Below are 19,832 nucleotides of genomic sequence, written 5' to 3' on the forward strand. Positions count from 1 at the left end.
AAGCATCTGTCAGATGTTTGAAGTTTTCCCGTGGAGAATGCCTACACATTCTGCATGAGTCATCCCACACGACATACAGTACACACACGCAGGCGTCGAGGCCAAATAGACGGACCGCGTCCCCTCGTACGCACGTTCCACGTTCACACGGGCCTCATTCGCTCTCTGCCTGATATTTTTTCTCGCTCTGTGCCGTTGTACAGTCGCCACTGTCAGCATCACTTGTCCTTAAATCTGCCCGGTCATTCCACCTTTCATATTCATTCCACCTTTGTTTGTTTGTTTGTTTGTTTGTTTGTGTGTGTGCTTGTGAGTCGGTTTGCACTTGGAACAGGCTGGAAACCGACCCCGCTCACATCCGGTTGTAGATAGTTGTAAATAGTGTTCAAAGGACTCTTAATATTTCAGAGATGTGAGAGGAGAGCGCGCAGAGTAAAGGACACTGTGGTGGGAACGTGCCGTCACCTGCTTTCCTCTGCTTCTAATCAAAGCGTCCAAACAAGAAGTAAGCCCATAAAAGTAAAGGTTCCTTCAATAAAAGCTACTTATTACTATTATTATTATTTTCTAATGTTCCCAGCAAGAAAACAACTGAACTGACTTTAAAAGGGGCAAGCTATGGAGGCCAAATGTGTCCAATATTAGCCGAACAACAGAGACGTTATCAAATAAATAATCATATGACAAAATCATATCATACAAAATGTGTAATTATGAAATAATTCAATGAATGTTTAAAATTCAATACCACTTCTTTATAATATCAGAGTCTGCGGCCAATGTTATTTATAAAACTGCTATTTTTTGGCAAAAGAAGTTGAGTTTTTACAAAGAATTTTTGATTTTTTCATGGTTTTCTAGTTAAATGATATATTAAGTCTTAACTGAATTTGTATGATTATTTATTTCATAATTATTTACTACAGTTTGGGCCTCCGTAGATGTCTACATGGGATTTTTATTTACACCTGTTCGCCACCAGTGAGGTGATTGGGTACTTACAGGTCACGTTGCTGAAGAGTCTGAAGAGTGTGGTTCACATGTGTTCTTCTATAGCAGGACGGGCATCTTCAGACCATGTGAAGCCGAAACTAACAAGTCGATAGAAGCTGCAGCTTTCTAGTTCATCAGGCTCATTTCTACCAATGGGGGGGGGGGGCACGCTGTCGTCCTGTCTGGTCGAGCTTCACGTCAGAGGATCTGAAGGAAATCAGTCCTGGGCGATGGAAGCAGATAAAACCGCTCTAACTCACCCCACCTTACATCTGGTCTGGTGGCCTCAGATCCTCACAAGCTGTGTTTTCTGCAGACAGGGGGTACACAGTGGGCCGCATAGCCTAGACTTTGTGGGTAACGTAGTTTGGTACTATCCTGTCGCTCTGGCCCTTCATTCCTGCATGGTCCCTATTGGTGTTCCAGCCAGCATGAGAACAAGGACACAAACTGTGAATCATCTTTGTATTTTTTAAATAAATTCCTCGGCAGCGTTTATGGCTTCGGTTTTGCAATTTCTTTCATTTCTTTTAAGCACTTAATGTTTTTTGTAAATGATTCTCTCGGTTTATTTATTTTCCTCTGTTGGGACTTTTTTTTACTACTATTATTTAACTAATTATGATGTATAGATATTTATTCTAGCAATAGTCTTCCTATTAAAATATACTGTGCTGATGCATCCTCTGAATAACTGAAACTAACATATATAAATATATATATATATATATATAGATGACAATAATCAAATCTGCAAAATGATTTTCCTAATAAAAATGTGAACTGAGGAGTGCTTGTTGTCTGATTTTCCAAACCTCTCTCTCTCTCTCTCTCTCTTTGCGGCTTGTGTACAGTGACTCACCATCACCTGTACTAATCCACGCTGGTATCACAGCTCTGGGGACGCCAGTGTCGACTTATCTCTACTATTTAAAGAACAGCTGTGAAATTTTAAATATTTACTGTATTCAAGCATAAAACGACCACGTTATGTCAGAGATGGAGGAGACACGTGAAATTGAAATACACCGAGTATGCTTTACTCTGAAATGTGTAAATACAGGAACATCTGTTTGTGTTCACACTCATAAGATGCTTCCCACGCTGTCAACTGCCTAATAATATCCTGAGTATGTAACTACGGCAGGCTAGCACAGCGTCTTTTAACTCACCTAAACGAAAGAGGCGTAAAAACGAGAAGACACTAGCAGCGAAATGCTGAAAAGAGGCCATGAGTTGTTAATGATTGAATTGGGCGTAGTTTATCTAATCTCAAGCAACAGAGTTGACTGACATGATGTAAGCACTAGGGGTTGCATGACATGCTCTACGTACTGTGTGCTGCAAATATGTATAGCCTGTACAAAAACAGGCAGCAACTCAGCACCATCAGTAAAGTTTATTAATACTCCACAGTGTGTTGTATAGTATAGTTTCACCAGCCATTTGATTTTCAGCTTTCTTCCTCCTGTCTCGGCAGGGCATGTGGTGAAGTCGTTAACTGACAACTGTCAAGAGGATTTGGACAAGTTCCTCTGCTAGTGTTAGCAGATGTAGTACTTTTGTTGTATTTCAGGACTGACTTACATATTCTGCATGTCACGATAGAATGGGCTTCATCTTTAGTGAAAAACTTCCACACACTTGACAAACTACTTCTACTTTGCTGCAATAACTCACTAGGCTTCTCACCTGTCTTCTGGGAGGTGTCCATGTTGTTATTGTCACGTGATCAGTGACTAGTGAGGTAAAGGTAAGGCAAAGTGCTTTATTTGTCATTATGCAATTGTACAACGAAATTACAGGGTTAGTCCTGAGCCGCTGCGACTGAGTGTGCCGCCACTGTGGGCCAACCTGACCCGGCGCCTAGCTCAAATGTTTTTTGATGATGGTGGGAGGAAACCCACGAAAACATGGGGAGAACATGCTAACTCCGCACAAAAAGGCCCTGAGAATCGAACCCTCTCCGCCCTGGGGATCCAAACTGAGGACCTTCTTGCTGTGAGGCACCAGCGCTAACCATCAGTGGTCGTGATGCTTAAAGCGTCATGGTCCAACACTGAAAAACTAACTAGTCGACTAGTCTGAAACACTGTTCAAGCCTTTGGGTCCTACCACCAAACACATGATGCTGACAGCGGGCTAAGAGCATCGCATGAACCCAGAATATTTCTTTTTCAAATACAGAACAGTGAATCCAAGAAGAGCTAGCTACATCCATACACTAAATATTTGTATGTTTTGCTTCTTTAACGGGGTTACCATGGCAACCAGAGCCTGGGATATTGACTAACAACAATAAGCAATGAGCAAATCACTTCATACATGACAGAGGCTTTAAGCTGCACTCACACCTTCGTCAACAGCGCAACAAGCTACATTTTAATTTAGGTGGAATCCAGCAATATTAAGCATCAAGTTGATGTTGTCAACAGGTGTCGCTACACGACCGGTGAGATTCATTGCACAAACTTGAGCCAGTCAAATGCATTTGTTTTTCTAGTTAATCTTTAAAGGGATCACGTCACCGGCTAACAAAGATAGCAGATAACAGAGAGAGGCAGGGTAATCCAGTAAACCAACAGCAAGACAAAATGGGGAAAACAAGGAACCACGAGGGTACACAAACAGAAATGATCCAGGGTAATGGTACAGGTACGGGCAGGAAACAAACAGGTTACTGAACAGGGAATGGCCCTTGAGAAAGGGAAAAGCAGGACTATATATAGACACTGACACACACACACAAGGGCTGATGGGTTAATGAGACACAGGTGGAACTAATGAGGGCGGAGCACACAAGGACAAAACAATTAAACAAACAAATAGGGAGAGACAGGAATTAAGAACCAAAACACCAAGGAAGAAACTGTCGAAACAGGAAAAACGAAGAAGATGATTTGCAGAAAATGTTTTAAAGTCAATACCATGACAACAGGGGCCTGAGCAACACTTCAGCAATGACTAACCAGTAATGTAGCTAGCCACACCTGGCCGTTTTGCAACTTTTGTCACCCATAGTGGAAACGCAGCTTTAGTCTTCAAAGTCTCCAACGGTACAAGCCTCCGTTTGAAGCCGTCTTTCATTCTGGAGGACCTGGAAAGAAGTTCCTTCAACTCCTGAGTATTTTTGAAAATGTGAAATTTTGTTTCAGGCTAAGGTGCTCCTGAGTAGCTCTGGCTATTGAACATAGCTAACCATGCATCTAGCTAACACTGATAGGAATATAAAACAAAACATGAGGTAGTTCAATCTTCACAGATCAGTTTCCTTACATCATCAGTGCTTCAGGAGGCCCCACCATGCAGGCTACATGCCGCAAACAAATTAACTTGAACGTACACAACTTCGGATTCGACCTGAACTAAGACGCCAAGATCTCTGACAACACACGCCTCTGTCTGAAACACTCGTGTGTGCTATATATGCTGGTCCTTTTAAAGCACCAGACTGAAACTTTGACTTATGTTAAAGTGCCAAAGTATCATTAGCATATTGTATTTATGCTCACTGATGTGCAGTTTAAAGTTAATTTTAAGTATTTATTGAGTAGTTGAATCTATAACAATGCACCATATTTATGGTATATTTACAAGTAAATAGTAAGCTGTGGAGAAAAAAGTAGGCTTCTGTATTCCCAGCTTATTTTGAGTAGGCCTATGAGAAGCCTGACATATGAAGGCTGCTTCTATTTGCCTCTAATGTCCACTTACGTAGGCCAGAGAATTAGAGTAGATGGATTCAGTAACATGGCAACACACTGAATAAAGTCAACATCATGTTCACTTAGTACCAACCTTTTAGTATGTTTAGTCATTGCTGCTACGACTGTAGGCGCCTTTTACAGTAGCTTAATTCACACAGTGACGCTGGCTTCACAGTCTCCCGCTCCTCCTTTCACTCTCACTTCTCTCTCAACATCTGCTTGGGGATGCTGTGCCCTGCACGGTTGCTATGGCGACTCTGTGACGTTGACAACGGTTGTCGCATCAGTGTGGTGTGACCCTGGTGGGGACGGAGATGCGTTACGACAGGCAGAGGTCTCCCAGCCTGCTGCTGCTGCTGCTGCTTCTGCTGCTGCTGGGGTGCAACGAAGACAAAAACTCTCACTCCCCGGGCCAGTGTGGCAACCCCTCAGCTGGACCTTAATTAGTCAGATGGTCTGCATGCACATGTGCGCTTCTAGACAACTGGGGAAGTCTGTGTAGCGTATTGGGCCAAAGAGAAGCCTGGGAGCTACACACTAGACACAAGTCAAGCCTCTGTCAGCCCGAAAGCATCTTTAAGGGGTGACTCACGAGCTCCCACAGCTGATTTGTGAGAGAATGAAGTGCTCTGCTCTAATCCACTGTAGGTAACCTACTGCCTCCTCAACAACACACACAGGAGGGAGGGACGGGGAGGGAAATGCTGGATCTGAAATGGAAGAAGGAAATGAGGCAAATGAAGAAGTGAGAGGGGGTAAAATGGGAGCTAAAAGGTGAGGAAATGAAAGAGAAATGTATAGGCATCAGCATAATTTCACACATCAGTGGAAATGAGGCCAATGCAGTAGCTACTCTGCGTGAGTTATAAATAGCTCTCCTGTGGATACAAGAAATGGCCAAGAAAGGTTTCTGTACAGCCGTGAAGGAGACGTGCCTGTATGCATCAACTGTTTCATGGATGAATATTGTATAAATCCACATACATATCATCATCGCCTGTGTTTTTGTGGCCTAAAAAGAAAGGCAAATAAGATCCTGAACATGAAACCTCCTGTCCCCTTCATCACAGTGCAACAAACCAGTCCATATTCAGCCAATAATCCTGCAGCGGATGCAGAGGCTTTTAGCTCTGTGTGGAGGAGTGGACCACAGCTCGGTGGAAACGGAGGTTGCGTGTTTGCAGGGCCTGCCAGGAATAGGAGAGGCCCACACCTCCCCCGAGGAGTCTGAATTCAGATGGGTCCATGGCGCCACCGCGTGGCTGCAGAAGTCACTGGCGCTCCAGTGTGAACACAGACCCACGTCGGTGTAAGTGGAGGAGCAGGGTGAGTAGCAGACAAGCAACTGTAAATGGAGCATTGAACTAATCCAAATATAATAAGCATGCATTTGAATTTTAAATTTATGCACAAATCAAAGAATAATGGCAGATTTATTTCAGTGCACAAAGACTCAAACTTGATTATTTGCCTTGGACATAAGCAAGCACAGTTCCTACAGTTTGCAATAGACAAAAGATCAGAGATTAGATCAGCTGGTGTGCAGGAAATACAATTCAATCGATATGCTTGAGTGATATAGTTATAATTCCCCCAAATATGTGTCTAAGGATCGATTAAATGGAGGTTTGCACGCCCAGGGAAGGCAGAGGAAGATGTTTTTTTAGTTAAATATGAATGGGGCTTTTCATTCGTGCAAGCACCTGTACCCAATCTACACTACAATATCCACTATGGACCCACAGGAGCCTTCAGGACACCAGGGGCCCCCATCAAAATAGATGATTATAGCCTATCTACTTAATAACTGGAAAGTGTACCATTTAAATCATCCCGTTTTGGAGGCTGCATTCGTTGAATATATGTTTTGAAAATGTTTGGGTCCTTGGGTTAAAGCTGTCGCTGGATGGGATGGAGGAGGGAGGGAGGGAGAAAGGAGAGAGGGAGGGAGGGAGGGAGGGGAGAGAGGGGTAGAGGAGTGGACAGACACTGGTAGCGGAGGGGGAGGCGTTTGGCTCGGTGAAGACGGGGAGTGAACGAGCAGAGAGGGTGAGAAACCAGCGGATCTGGCCCTTTAAATCACCAATACGGCGCATTCGGAGGTGAGTTTGGAGATTTTCGGCTATTTTTCTGCCCGTGTGTGATAATTGTAACGCCTCTGTGCGCTTCTGCAACCCCGGCTTCTCGTCGCCGAGGGCGGCTGCAGCGGAGAGGGGCTTCATCAGTGTCACGAATCCGGATTTCCCCAGCCCTTTGCCGGCAGAGAGGGTGGGGAGGACCGGGGACAGGGTCAGTGGAAGATTTCCTACAGCTCGGCTGGACTGCGAGGACGCACAAGCCTCAGCGACTGGATCTTATATACAGAAGTAGGCCCATCAATTTGCATAATAGCGGAACATAACGGCATGCGCTCCGGTCCTGTGTCCGTTATTGTCGCTGGATGGGTTTATATTGGCTACTGGAGCCAGCCTCCCTCAAAACATGTCACCACCCTGCTCCCACGGCTAACAACCAGGGCCTATTTGCAGACCTGAAGCGGTCTAGTCTGGTCTTCACTTGGGGGGGAAATATCCCTGGCTTTGATATGTGCACAAGATCCGCCTGTGCTTGCGCGCCCGTGCGTATGCGTGTGTATGTTGGCGCGTGTGTGCGGTGCGTGGATAGCCATGGGAGAGAGAGGACATGCTGTTCTATCCATCAAAATGCCCGCATTGTGTTTTCACACGGTGGAGCAGCGAGCAGGGCCTATAGCAGAGGACATGGCTTCGTACTGTAGGCCCCGATCAGCGCCCAGGAGCTGCTGGGATCAATAAGGATCGATGCTTTTTTTTTTTTTTTTGCGCGTCTTGAGAGCCTCTCTGGGCTCGCTGGCTGGCTGGTTGGCTGGCTGTCCAGCTCTGGTGATGTCTTGAGGTCCAGGCCAAGACAAATAATCGGCTTACTGTATATGTTTTGCTTCTGTTCATGGGCTTTCCAAGATTGGGTTTCAGTTTGGGGGAAGCAAGAGAGGAGGGATGTGACTGTAGTGGAAATCCGTGTTAGTGTTGTTTTTCTTTTTTCTTTCCTTTTGTTTTTTTTATTTTTTTATTTTTAAGTGGCAAATCAGCTTTCTTCTCTCGGCATGGTGTGCGCCATAGCAGAAAGTTTGAAAAATCAACAGGCTGCAGAAACCAAAGCTCGTCTAATAGCTCTAAAGTGTGAAATAACTCATATAGTCTGACATTTCTTGGATGCAATCATTCTGTGAGTTGAATCCACACCACAAAATGTAAATAAAATAAACACTTTTCATGTCAAGAGTTTTTAAGCACAGGAGAATAGCTGGTTTCTAGCATAGGTGTGCTGCAAGACAAAATCAAAGCGTTGAGCGCTCCAAACAACCCATGCAATAAGCTTCTGGTGTCCAGTTTGTGTTGCATATTGCTTGCAAGTGAGGTGATTTAGGGACATGGCAGATGATGAGAAGCGCAGAGTGAGTTGTGATGGAACAGGTGTGTGTGTCTCTGTGTGTCTGCAAGTGGAGTAAACACATTTATTTTCTGGAACATAAATGTGTCAGAGTACGGCATTAAGGGGCAAAAGCCGCAGTTTCCGCAAGATGAAACGTCACTTTTATGGCTGAAACAAGTTGTTTAAGGCTACACTGCTGGGGTTAAACTCACCTTTAAAAAGAATAACAACAGAAATGTATTCAACTCTAGCAGCAAGTCATTTTCAGGGCATGATCACAGATGTCGCTACTGCTGCCTTTATTTATTTGACTTGTAAAATATGAGACATATCATGCAGAAAATGTTGTTTTTGTGCTCTTCTTTGACAATGATGTGTCAGCAGTATCAATATTCCCACCCTTTATCTAGAAAGTCATGTGCATGCACGTGTGTCATTAAACAGAAGGGAAGCAAAATAACAATCATCTAAAATCAGAACCATTTTTACCTCCAAGGGTTCAAGATTAAGATTAGGATTTGAAATTGTACCGAGGGACAATCAATGGATGCAGAACAATACCAATGTGTGGGCTGAGACAGGGAGAGAGAGAGAGAGAAGCTCCTCAGGTGTTATTATGGTAGTCGCTACCTTCATTTCGCTCTCTTTCTCTCTCACGCACACACTCGCACACAAAAACCCTAATTACAGACATGACTCTCTGAGCTACTCCACAGTAGGAGTAATTAAAGCAGGACTCTCCTCCTGAGAGAGAGAGAGAGAGAGAGAGACGGCGACAGACAGAGAGACACAGCGAGAGACACAGTGGTGACACTCGGAGTCATGTATGTGAGGCGTGTGGTTCACTTTGGTCGCTGACGGGGGAGGAGGAGGGGGGTAAACCTCCATGCTGGGTTAAAAAGGGGCGTCAGCGATGAAAGAGGCAAGGGGGTTTGGTGGATGAGTTTTAGAAATGAAGGAATGTCCCACTGTCGGATCAGCAATGTGGTCATAGGGGTGCAAAGTGAAGCTAAATGGAGTTGTGATGATGGATGTTGGGATATGAATTATGAGGTGGATGATGATACTTTGGCAATGAAGCAAATTCAGCCCACAATCTAAAAGAAAATTCATGTTTTCAAAAGAGAAATACACTTTTTGAAGTCAGAAGTTATTGCTGAAATGAATGATAAACACAGAAATATGTAATTTTCTTTTAAATCTTTCTGACTGAGTAGCTTTGCAAGCAGCCAACTCATCAACTCCATCTCACCTGTTCTTCTTTCACAGAGACAAGCCAATGTGAGCTCAGCCGCCGTCCAGCTCCAGCTCTGTCATTTTGACTTGGCAACTGTCCTCCTCGCCGTCCCCGCGTCACTCAGGCCGTCCTCTCCATCCCTTCCTATTAGTGTTCAGAGGGAGTCCTGTCTGCGCGCCACCAGTCAGGTAATGCTCCGCTCATAGTCGCCATTATATCATGTTCCATGCTCTCCGGGCCGCTCAGTCCGCAAAGTATCTTAAAGCCGGCTTTACCGAGAATTAACTCAACGTGCTCGCAAAGTCTTGGAGGTGGGGGAAAATATTGAGTGGGGGTTTGCTTGAAGGTTTGCACAACAACATTTACATCTCAATTTAATGTATTCCTATATACACTCAGTTCATCAATCTGTGCATTTGCACAGTTTGATGAACTGTTGCATCCAGAGAATATTTGGCATTAAAGCCAAGGATTGATTATTTAAACTGCCTTCCACACACCAGGCTTAGGTCTCAGTTATGCTGCCTCTAACTGTAACTCTCTCACCTTAATCAACTGTGTTTTGAGCTTATTGCACCACCACGTAATCACCTCCCAGTGGTGCTGCAGCTCTGCAACAGTCTCCTGAATGACTTAAACGTGTGGAAACTGGTGCAGCAGCATGATCCTGCATGACCACAAAAGCCTCTAACAATCTTATAGTTTGTATTACTATTAAGAACAGATGAGATAAGATGAGATCCAACGATACGATATGATACGATACAGTGGCAGTGCAAAAATATAAGTTAGAATAAAAAATAGAATAAGGTTAGAGAAAAAACTGTAAGAGCTAATGTAATAAATAGGGTTTAAAAAATAGTAGCAGCACCAAGCAAACAGTAGCTATAAGTTATTGGTGGAGGAATTGTATTGAGTTGACTGTTTTACTACTATTACAAAAAAGTATCATTCAGTATCTTGAAAATAATAGTGTGAAGAAAATAATCTTAACCCCAGACCCCTTTACATGAGAAGAAAATTTTCTTTAGTTCAGTTTTTATTTATCCCTATTGTTCGTTTTCTTTCTATATGATGATACACAGAAGGAAGGAAAGTGGAGAGGAAAGTTTCAGGAGTCGCAGCAGGGAAATTAACGTAGTATCTGATCTGACAAATAAATGTAATGAACTAAACTATTAAACAAAAAATTAAAACAGAGGAACTGAGATGCGCAGAATCCTTTATGTCACAACAAGACACAGAAGACGTTATTTCAAAAAGTCAATTTTCAGTCATTTCTTCCATCTCTTTTTCTTCTGTAACTGTGCAGCCATGTAAGCCCAGTTAATAGTAAAGTCATATCCGCTGCTAGACTCTTACAATCTTGTATTTTCACCAATAATGTGCTGGCCTGACCGTGTTCCTACTACTGTAATTACACCGTGAGTGAAAGCTCAATCTTGACCTTAAATGAAGTAGTTAAAAGAATCTTAACCTAAGGCTCTTTGCGCGAGATTTTAATCGAACCTTTCACTCGAAATTTCTGGGGGCTGAAAAATAGTTAACGAGTCTTGAGTTACATTCTTTCTGGGCTTATGTCACCAGAAAGATTTTCTTCTCGGTTGTGAACAGAACATAAGATTTTAGAGAAGCCAATTCATGACTAACCCCTTTTCTCTCACTTTTAGTTTTCTCCTGTGTTGGTGCACTCTGATGGATCAGCATGTCTACCACTAATAATATCGCCCAGGCCAGGAAACTGGTGGAACAGCTGAGGATCGAGGCAGGGATTGAACGCATTAAGGTAAAAGCTTTTCTGGCATATTTTTTTGTATGTATATGTGCGATTATTCACCCACATTTGATTCTCCTTATACCTTCTTCCATCTTCCCATTCATGTTCCTCCTCTTCCTCCTGATCCTGGGCCGATTCTCCTCCACACGTGCTACCCTTTAATTTCCTTATCTCCCCCTCCTTTGCCTTCCCTCACCTACCCCCTCCCTCTCCTCCCTTCCCCTCCGTCCTGTCAGGTGTCTAAAGCAGCGGCAGACCTGATGAGTTACTGTGAGCAGCACGCTCGTAGCGACCCCCTGCTGGTTGGCGTGCCCACCTCCGAAAACCCTTTCAAGGACAAGAAACCGTGCATCATCCTATAGCTGCGTCCCGCTTTTCCTGTCCTCACACGCACTTATTTACATACACTCATGCACACACACACACACTATCTAAATTGATCCTCAGACTTCCCCCAGACATGCACACAACTTCAAGCAGCCCTGTTTGATCATAAAGGAGCTGCACACACACACACACACACACACACACATACACATACACAAAGCAACACGGATACACCCAAAATAGCCACTCTGGAAAAGCGCCATACCCCAGAGCCACAGCTAGGGGGCAGGTATCTTGTGCTCACAGTGGCTGAGATCAGTATATCACTGAGTATGATCCAAGGTGCTTTGGTAATATTCATATATGCTGGTGAATTAACTACAAGTGTCAGCTTAACTTGAAAAGGGATTTGGACATTAATAATCCGTAGGAAACCAGTATTTTCTTCCTTCTTTTTGTCATGAAGGGAGGTGTTGGGTAAAGGGTGGGCAGCTGTGCCATAGGCAGGGAGTGGGAGGATGCATGTGGGCAACCGAAAATGGGACGTAGGCGCCAGGCCAGCCGTGCCAAATTCAACCTGGTGTCCCACAAAAAGCTCGATAAGCGCTTAACTATTTTTTTTTTTTCTTTTGTGGGAGTTTTGTCCTTGAGTCATTTCAGAGCAAGTGGCTAAAGCCTTTGACTCAGACTACAGCATGTTCCCACCCCAAACCTGTACCAACAGACCTTCTCTGCCTGTGGCCTCACTATGGCTGTCTGCAGCCTTTGGCCGAGCCTCCAGCTGTGCCAACCTGTACAAAAAGTCGTCTCTAGATGCCGATCTGCCGTCACTGACGCCGCTGCAGCTCGCAATGGCTGCTGCCGGTTGAAACCCGATGTCTAATCTGACCTCAGATCTGCACCTACGAGAAGAACACGGCTCTACACAGAACTCAAGCTATTAACCGCGGACGTTTACTGCATTTTTTCTTAAGAAATACTTGTTTGTGAACTCAATGTATGTTTAGATATTTTGTTGGAGCATTAACAGATAAGATAATACTGTACTTTCTTTTGATTGTTTTGCTTTGACATAGGTATTGCCCCTGGCTGATCGGGTTTCATTTCCTGCTTGTGTTAATGAAATAACAGGGGACCCAGTTGTACGCCAGGGGTAACACCTAACCAGATCTTAAACAAAGGTTTCTACTGTACATCAAGCCTCCCTGTGCTTTACCCTGAGAGAGGGCGAGGTCGCTGACTGACCATACCCAGAATTAGTCTGCAAGGACTACAAGGCCGGAGGAGATACCCCAAACTTAAAAACTTAAAATGATCGTGTCCTTTGCTCAATTTACTCGCTCATATTTGATTATTTTTCTTGTCAGTTCCTGTAAGGTTACAGGAAAGGGAAGGAATGCAAAGAAGGAAGTGTTTGTTTTCTTTGCCTATACAGAGAACGGGTTTAGATTGAATGCATAATATTTCTAGCTATTAATCAGAATACCAGGCTTAACCAGTCATTAACGGTTCCAGGTTTACTGGAATGTGAGTTCAGCCTGATCAGGGGCCGAATCGGCCGGCCCCCATCCCGTGTCCTCGTTCCACCTCTCCTCCACGGCTCTCCTCCTCTCTGACAAACCAAACTTGATTGTAAAAACTGAAGATGAAGCAGAAAAAAACGACGTTAAGAGAAACAAACTAAGTGTATAAACTTTCTTTCAGACATGTGCAGAAGTGATAAGTTGAAGAGTAGCTGTTTTGGGTTTTCTTTTTTTTGTTTTTCTGTTTAGTTTTTTTGAGTTTTCTTCTTTCTATGGAGTCCATGGAACCTGGTCAGTTGAGTATTACCCTGTACAGTGTTTGTAAGATACAAAATCTAAACACAGAACTCCCCTCTGTGGATGTTTTTTTTTAGTACTACTTATTCTGTTTCTGTCAGTCGGGATCATGTCTGTCCTCTTCTTCCATTTGTCATTCAGGTTTTAGAGGCTCAAGATGGCGGAGGTTGGTTTGAACCGCGGACACAAATACACCTGATGAGGATGAAGTGGTGTAAAAGCCCTGTACGGTTTAGGATCCTGTCCTGTTAGAGGATGACTCAACATCGGACCTCATTCCTGTGGCAAAAACCAACCTCCCAATCTGTCCTTTAATACCGGAGCCACCCACATTTTTTAAATATTTTTCTCAAGCGTCAGTTTTTGGGCAACACACAGCGTGATACACACCTACACTCTCTCTTGCAGGTGCTTTTTAGGTTGTGAGAGGCCAAAGGTGATGGGAGCCTGTTACTGAGAGCTGATGGCCTCATATTTGCGCTTTTGTCAAAAGTAACTTACAGCAACAGAGCAGGGTGGGGTCATTTAGTCAGGACTTAGGTTGTCACGGGGGTGGATCCCACTGCTTTTCTGTTGTCATATCACAAGGTCAGTATGACCCAGCTGCTACGCTGACTTTTGGGAGTATAGTTGGAGGTTTATCAAATGTGTATTAGAAGCAGCCAGGCAAAAAAAAAAATGACATATATATTTGTGTTAATGGGCTGATTTTGTTCCCTTCAAACACTGGACCAGCCACATGTTCTCCCGTTTCCAGTCTTCACACTGAGCTCTTGAAGTGGAAAAAGAAACAGCCTTTGACAAATACTACCTTTCAGTGCAAGTTTAAATTGCTAATTAGCCTTGCCTCGCTGCATTTATCATTTGCCTTTGTTCCGAAACCGAGAGAGCCGACCGGTGTGTGAGTTTGTGTGCATGTGTGTGGGGGCCGGTGTTTGGTAGCTGGAAAAAAGGATGATTTTGCAGAGCAGAGGGCGGAGAAGAGAAAATAGAGGCAGTGGCATAGTGGCATGTGTGTTTGTGGGAGAGACACTGTGTTAAGAACACACAGTGCCTTCAGTGCGTCAGAGCGTCACACGGTAATGTCCACCGCGGTCCTGCAGTTCTAGGTCGGGGTCAGCGTGACCGGGGGAGAGGTCATGTGTTGGTCTACTACCAGACAGAACAGCATGTTTGGCATCTGCTGGGTCGTTTTATCACTCGGAGGCTGGTGTGCACGCTCCGGAGAAGAGTAAAAAAGGGATTGTGTCACCGCCCAGAAATTGTTGAAACGTGGGAAGCTATTTTTATTGTGATGAGCAACAGTTACCCACACAATAGTCACGAGGCCGTTAGACTCACTTATTTAAAGAGATTCTTTTACTTTTTAACTCTGCCGGGCTCGGCTTGATTATAGCGTCCGCGGGTTATTTTTTAACCACTCATTTATGCCTTGTTTGACATTTTGGGAACACTTTTATTCCTGTGAGTTCATTTAATAAATAGCTAAGCAGTTAGCTAGCTTAGCTGAAAAACTGGTACAAACTTATAGCCTGATTTTGGCAAAAGCTAACAAAATGCTAAATGAGCGTGCTATACTTATCTTTGACTTATCATGAAATAGAGGAGCTGGTAGACAGATAGATAGTGGTGTGGCTAGGCTAGCTGTTTCCACTCATTTCTAGTCTTTAAGCTAAGCTAAAGTAAGCAGCTGCTTTCAGTTTGAAGCTAAATCCAGGCGCTAGTTAGCTTAGCTCAGGTTAAAGACTGGAATGGGAGGAAACTGCTAGCCTGGCTTCATCTAATGATAACAAATGATGCCTCTTTCTTGTCTTATTTGGAGTGATCATTATATGATATGAGCCTATAGCTCAAGAAGTATAATATGTAGGTTACATATAGAAGTTTAAACCACAGGGACGAGGAGGAAGTAAAGCAGAATTTATTTTTGCACAGCCTGAACTATTGTGAGATCGAGGAAATCGCTGATTCGATAGCTTTAAGAAGAGAAAACGCTGTCCCCTGTAATTTCTTTGCAAGCTAAACTCAAGGAGGGTTACTAGCTGCGGAGGTTTCACACAACATAAAACAAGCACGCACATCATATCAGCACACACACATGCACACACTAATGTTGTCCTGAAATGACTATTTTATATCATCATTGTTTTTTTTTTTAATTTTCAATCATTCCATTCCTGGTTGGGCTACAATCAGAGGCAGCCAGCCTGAAATGCAGGGCTGGCTGACAGTGTGTCTGATTTGGTTGTTTGTTAGTTTGCCTTATAGTGGCGTATATTGTGTTAATGCTGGTCTTGGGGTTATCAGATCAACAGAACGAAACGGTCTTAAAGCGTAACGCGGCGGCTCGAGATGGAAAATCCACCGACACAAAGTGAGCCCGGCGTAATTCACTTTGTTTCCCGTGAGGCGGGCTGAGGCTCCTCGCCGGTGGACTTTCATATTATCAAACATCACTGAATTGGCTCTGAGCCTTTCCTGAGACTCATCTTTTGTGTTCTGATCTCCTGTGTATGCATACAGTATATGTATCTTTTTGCCTTGACTGATTATGAAGAAAATATATCTATTTTTTGTAACTGTTCTCTGATGTGCCATAACTCATGTTTTCTTGCACACTGTTAATATTTTGTGGATATTGCTGTTAAAAAAAAAAAGATGATATTGAGAAGTAGATAACATTAATAAAAAGATGATATAATAACAAACGCTGTTGTGTGATTTTTATGTCCTTTTTTCTGTCAGTCATCACTTTGGTTTCAGCAACCTTTGGATGAAATGGTTTATGCAACAGCTCGAAACATATTAGATGTTATGATGGTTGGTGCAAATATGCATTCCAGCCTTGAGCAGCTTAATTGTAATTTGTACTTTGGTTTATGATCAGTCAACTCCAAATCTAAATTGCATTACTAGGAAATATTAGCATGAACATAAACGTAGTAGACATTTGCACGTTAACAGTCTGTGTAGCGCAGCACGGCTGCAGCCTCAAGTTAATTATTACCTGCAGTTTGTTTACTTTTTTTTGAGATCTCATTTTCTTTTTGAAGCAAACTGAAACGCTCTTACAATTACTAACACAGACTGTAAACACATCCAAGGCACATGTACGCACATGCTGTCTGGCCTAATGAGTACATGGCGTGCGGTGCACAGATGGAAATGTTAATTCACCAAAAAAAAAGTAAACAAAGCGCCCAGGTAAAGACTACCTGTTGGGTCATTTCACAGGAATGTTATTGTTGCAACTCCTCTGTCTCAGGCCTTCTTTCTTTGTGCCTTTTTAAGCCTCAACATTCAGGGGCCTATTCTAAGTTTCAAACCAAACTCCCTTCTCACCCTCCTACGAGTCACGGCCAATCCCGTTTAAGGTGGGTGACCCACAGCCAATTAGAAGCCAGTGCCGACAGCAGACAATCCTCTGTCCAGCTGATCGTAAACAAGTGGGAGGTCCATGTGCCTGAATGTTCCTCTCTCCCAAAGCTCTGCAGCCGGGAGCCGTGAACAGACATGTGAGAGCGGAGGGTGGGGTAGAGAACAGAACAGAGCGGAGATACGGAGATCAAGTGGAGATACAGATGCATGGGTGTGGTTATACGCACACACGCACATTTAAAATGAATTATATAAAACGTTTACACGACTGAAGTCTGGCTTGGAAGTTTTCAGGAGTAATTTAAATCAGTTCTTGCAACGTGTTTCATTGCGTGCTGACTCGTAGAGACGGCAGATCTGCATCGGCTTGTTTTGCCTGTTTCTCCCAATAAAACAAGTTTCCATATCCACCCAGGTTTCACTCTGACTTATGTTTAATACAATAGAAAAATATGCCATTGTCGGAGGCTTTGTGCGCATTCAGCTTTAATTGCTTCTACTGGAATGTAAACTGTTGTTGTGTGACTCAGTGTCCATTATGCACACATAGTATAAAAACAGTCAATTATTATTGAATATAATAATTTATTTACTTAGTTAACAGAGCACAAAATAGGCCACAAATAGCTACAAAAACACCAGGAACACTAAATAAATTAAACAATGTAGCCACACAATATTAGTCATCTGTCAAATAGGGCAGCACTCTTGAAGGCACAAACATTTCTCCCAATGGTTTCATTTTCAGTGCAACCATTTGAAGCTGCGCCATTCACACGAGACAGTTCATTCTGTATCCTCCTGAAACTTGAATCCCGACCAAAAGACATCATGTTCTGTTTGTTTTGTTTTTGTTTTTTTGGTCCTACAATGCCAGCGAGTCCTGCGTTTGCCTTTAACTCCTAACATCTTTTCCCGTTGCAGTTTCCATGGCGACGAGTCCTCCGCAAAGGTTCTGCTGCCGATTTCTAGAGTGCACATGCTGCACGACCAGTCTTTCCTAAAGAAGGACACGAGTATTGTATATGAATACCACACATTCATACACGCCCCTGCTCTCCGGAGACTATCCCATGTCAGAACACACAGGAATGCCGGGTACAGTTTCACCCATTACAACATTCCTGTTGAGTCAATAAACACACAAGTCTTCCAGGTACAAGTTGGGGTGTGGACACGTTTCTTTCAAAGCTTCAACTTCTCTTAATGATCGGTGTCACACCCCGTAAACATTGTGAGTACCCAAACAGAAGCACTAAACAGAATAGTTTGTGTTTTACTGACAAAAAAAAAAAACGTGCAGCCTGAATGTGCTTTTTTTCTGTCTGCATCTTGTGAACGAAACACAGATTGTAGAAACCAGTCATCAGTTCATCATCGGTGGACTGGCACCGGGTTCACTCTAGGTCGTCCTTGCTTGAGCCTCGAGATCCTTCAGTTCACGAGTATCGGGACCCCGGGAAAGCTCCTGCGTTTTGTTTCCTTTTTGTTTTGTCCTTTTTTTTGTGTGAATGCAAACCCTTCAGCGTTCCTGCAGAACTAGTTCAGGCACCCACTGGTCGAGGCGTCGACTCTCCTGGCAGTAGCTCCCAACTTCTTCTAGTCTGCAGTGGTCTGCCTGAGGGTTCTGCAGGGAACAAAAGAATGCATGTTCAGATTTCAAGGTGAATTTGATCCGCAGACAATATTTTACAAAAAAAAAAAAAAAAAAAAGTAAAAGCCCAAAGAAAAGACAAGATGCATAGATTTCTGGAAACTTCAAGTAAGTGCAACATTTTAGCTGGTGCATGAAAGCGGCCTGTTTAATAATCATAAATGCACTTGTCAGTTTCAGTTACATAAAAGACGGCTGTTGTGCTGAGTCAACGCACCGTGACCAGCATGCAGTGGAGGTCTCCGCACTCCTCCTGGTTTCTGTTGGCATCCACGGCTCCGAGCAGCTGCTGGAGCCGCTGAACCCCCGACACTCGCAGGATGGTGATACCGCTGTCGCAGCAGAAGGACTGCAGCAGCGTGAAGTGAATCTGCAGCGCCACGTCGTCTTCACCGTCGTCTGCCAGGACGCAAAGAACCACACTGTCTGGGTCACTGAGGAATGAAAGAGGAGACAAGGAAAAAAATAAAAAATTAAACTCACATGTCCGGGACAGTTAGGCAAGGAAAAGTTATTTTTTGGAATGTAAGGGAAGCGCATACTTGAGAGCTGAAAACATTGGGAGGCATTGTGAAGCCAAGCTAAACAGTTGCACTCACGCATTGAGAAGTTTTGCTGATTCATAGATGCCAACCGTCAGGCAGTCTTGTTTCTGAGCCGTTACCAACAACTCCTCCAGAGCCAGGCCTACAGACTGCATCCTGAGGGGAAAAGACACAACAATCAGCCTTTTGTATTCTGCAGGAAAACTTCACTCTGGACATTTCAAATAAATGCTGCAGTTCTTTTTTTTTTAAAACTGCCTCATTATTTTGCACAAATTCTCTATAAAAATGCAAACTGAAGTAAAAGCAGAAGCTGCGATTAGTCACTGATAATCACTGTCAGCACATATATGTTGCGTGTGACATAAGCCTTAGTATATAAGCATAAACAGTGTGAGGCTTACTGCAGGAGGTGCAACATGCATGCATAAGATTGTGCAAGAAGTGAATGCATCAACTCTGAAATATATATCCTGTGCAAAACTTTTATGTCATTTCTGGCTGCATGGGTCAAAGGACGAGGAGCATGCCTGTCCAGCACATGATGTCCATGCTGCATGCACGCGTAAAACCGTGTAACACTCGTGCACGAAACCGAGCGCCCAAATCTCACCTGTTCTCGATGGGGCCAAAGCTTTCCTCGGGAATCATGCTTGCGAATCAAAATCCCAATCCCGGTGTGTGAAAGCGTGACAACAATCCGGCGGTTTGAATATTCCCCAAGCGTGCCCAGCCTCCTGCAGGGAGCGCGTTTGCAGCGTTTTGTTGTTGGCAACGTTGCGACAGACTCTTTATACCGGGGCGGAGAGAAGGGCGGCACCGAAACTACTCGAGTTTTGCAATTGGCTCAAAGGAAAACCAACAACTGTATTTGTCACTATGTGTACTTGATGGTTTTCATTTGTTTGGTTACAATGAGTTATGACTTTGCACATCACGGGAAT

At 43.7% G+C, this 19,832-nt stretch overlaps 2 protein-coding genes across 2 annotated transcripts; one reads left to right on the forward strand and one right to left on the reverse strand.

Annotated features, from left to right (window-relative positions):
- Positions 1 to 6,708: 6,708 nt before the first annotated feature.
- On the forward strand, positions 6,709 to 16,444 carry gng7 (guanine nucleotide binding protein (G protein), gamma 7). Its single transcript, XM_084568991.1, has 4 exons — positions 6,709 to 6,802; positions 9,420 to 9,575; positions 11,058 to 11,173; positions 11,401 to 16,444. Exons 3-4 carry the CDS (start codon positions 11,093 to 11,095, stop codon positions 11,524 to 11,526), a joined length of 207 nt encoding a protein of 68 aa, XP_084425117.1. The 5' UTR covers positions 6,709 to 6,802; positions 9,420 to 9,575; positions 11,058 to 11,092; the 3' UTR covers positions 11,527 to 16,444.
- Positions 16,445 to 17,134: 690 nt separating this feature from the next.
- On the reverse strand, positions 17,135 to 19,665 carry LOC311505050 (growth arrest and DNA damage-inducible protein GADD45 beta-like). The gene is made up of 4 exons (XM_084568452.1): positions 19,502 to 19,665; positions 18,943 to 19,044; positions 18,561 to 18,777; positions 17,135 to 18,316 (listed from the first exon to the last, which is right to left on the reverse strand). Exons 1-4 carry the CDS (start codon positions 19,537 to 19,539, stop codon positions 18,212 to 18,214), a joined length of 462 nt encoding a protein of 153 aa, XP_084424578.1. The 5' UTR covers positions 19,540 to 19,665; the 3' UTR covers positions 17,135 to 18,211.
- Between the last annotated feature and the right edge of the window lie 167 nt (positions 19,666 to 19,832).

Source organism: Chelon labrosus (genome assembly GCF_963514085.1).
Source record: "Chelon labrosus genome assembly, chromosome: 20".
NCBI lineage: Eukaryota > Metazoa > Chordata > Actinopteri > Mugiliformes > Mugilidae > Chelon > Chelon labrosus.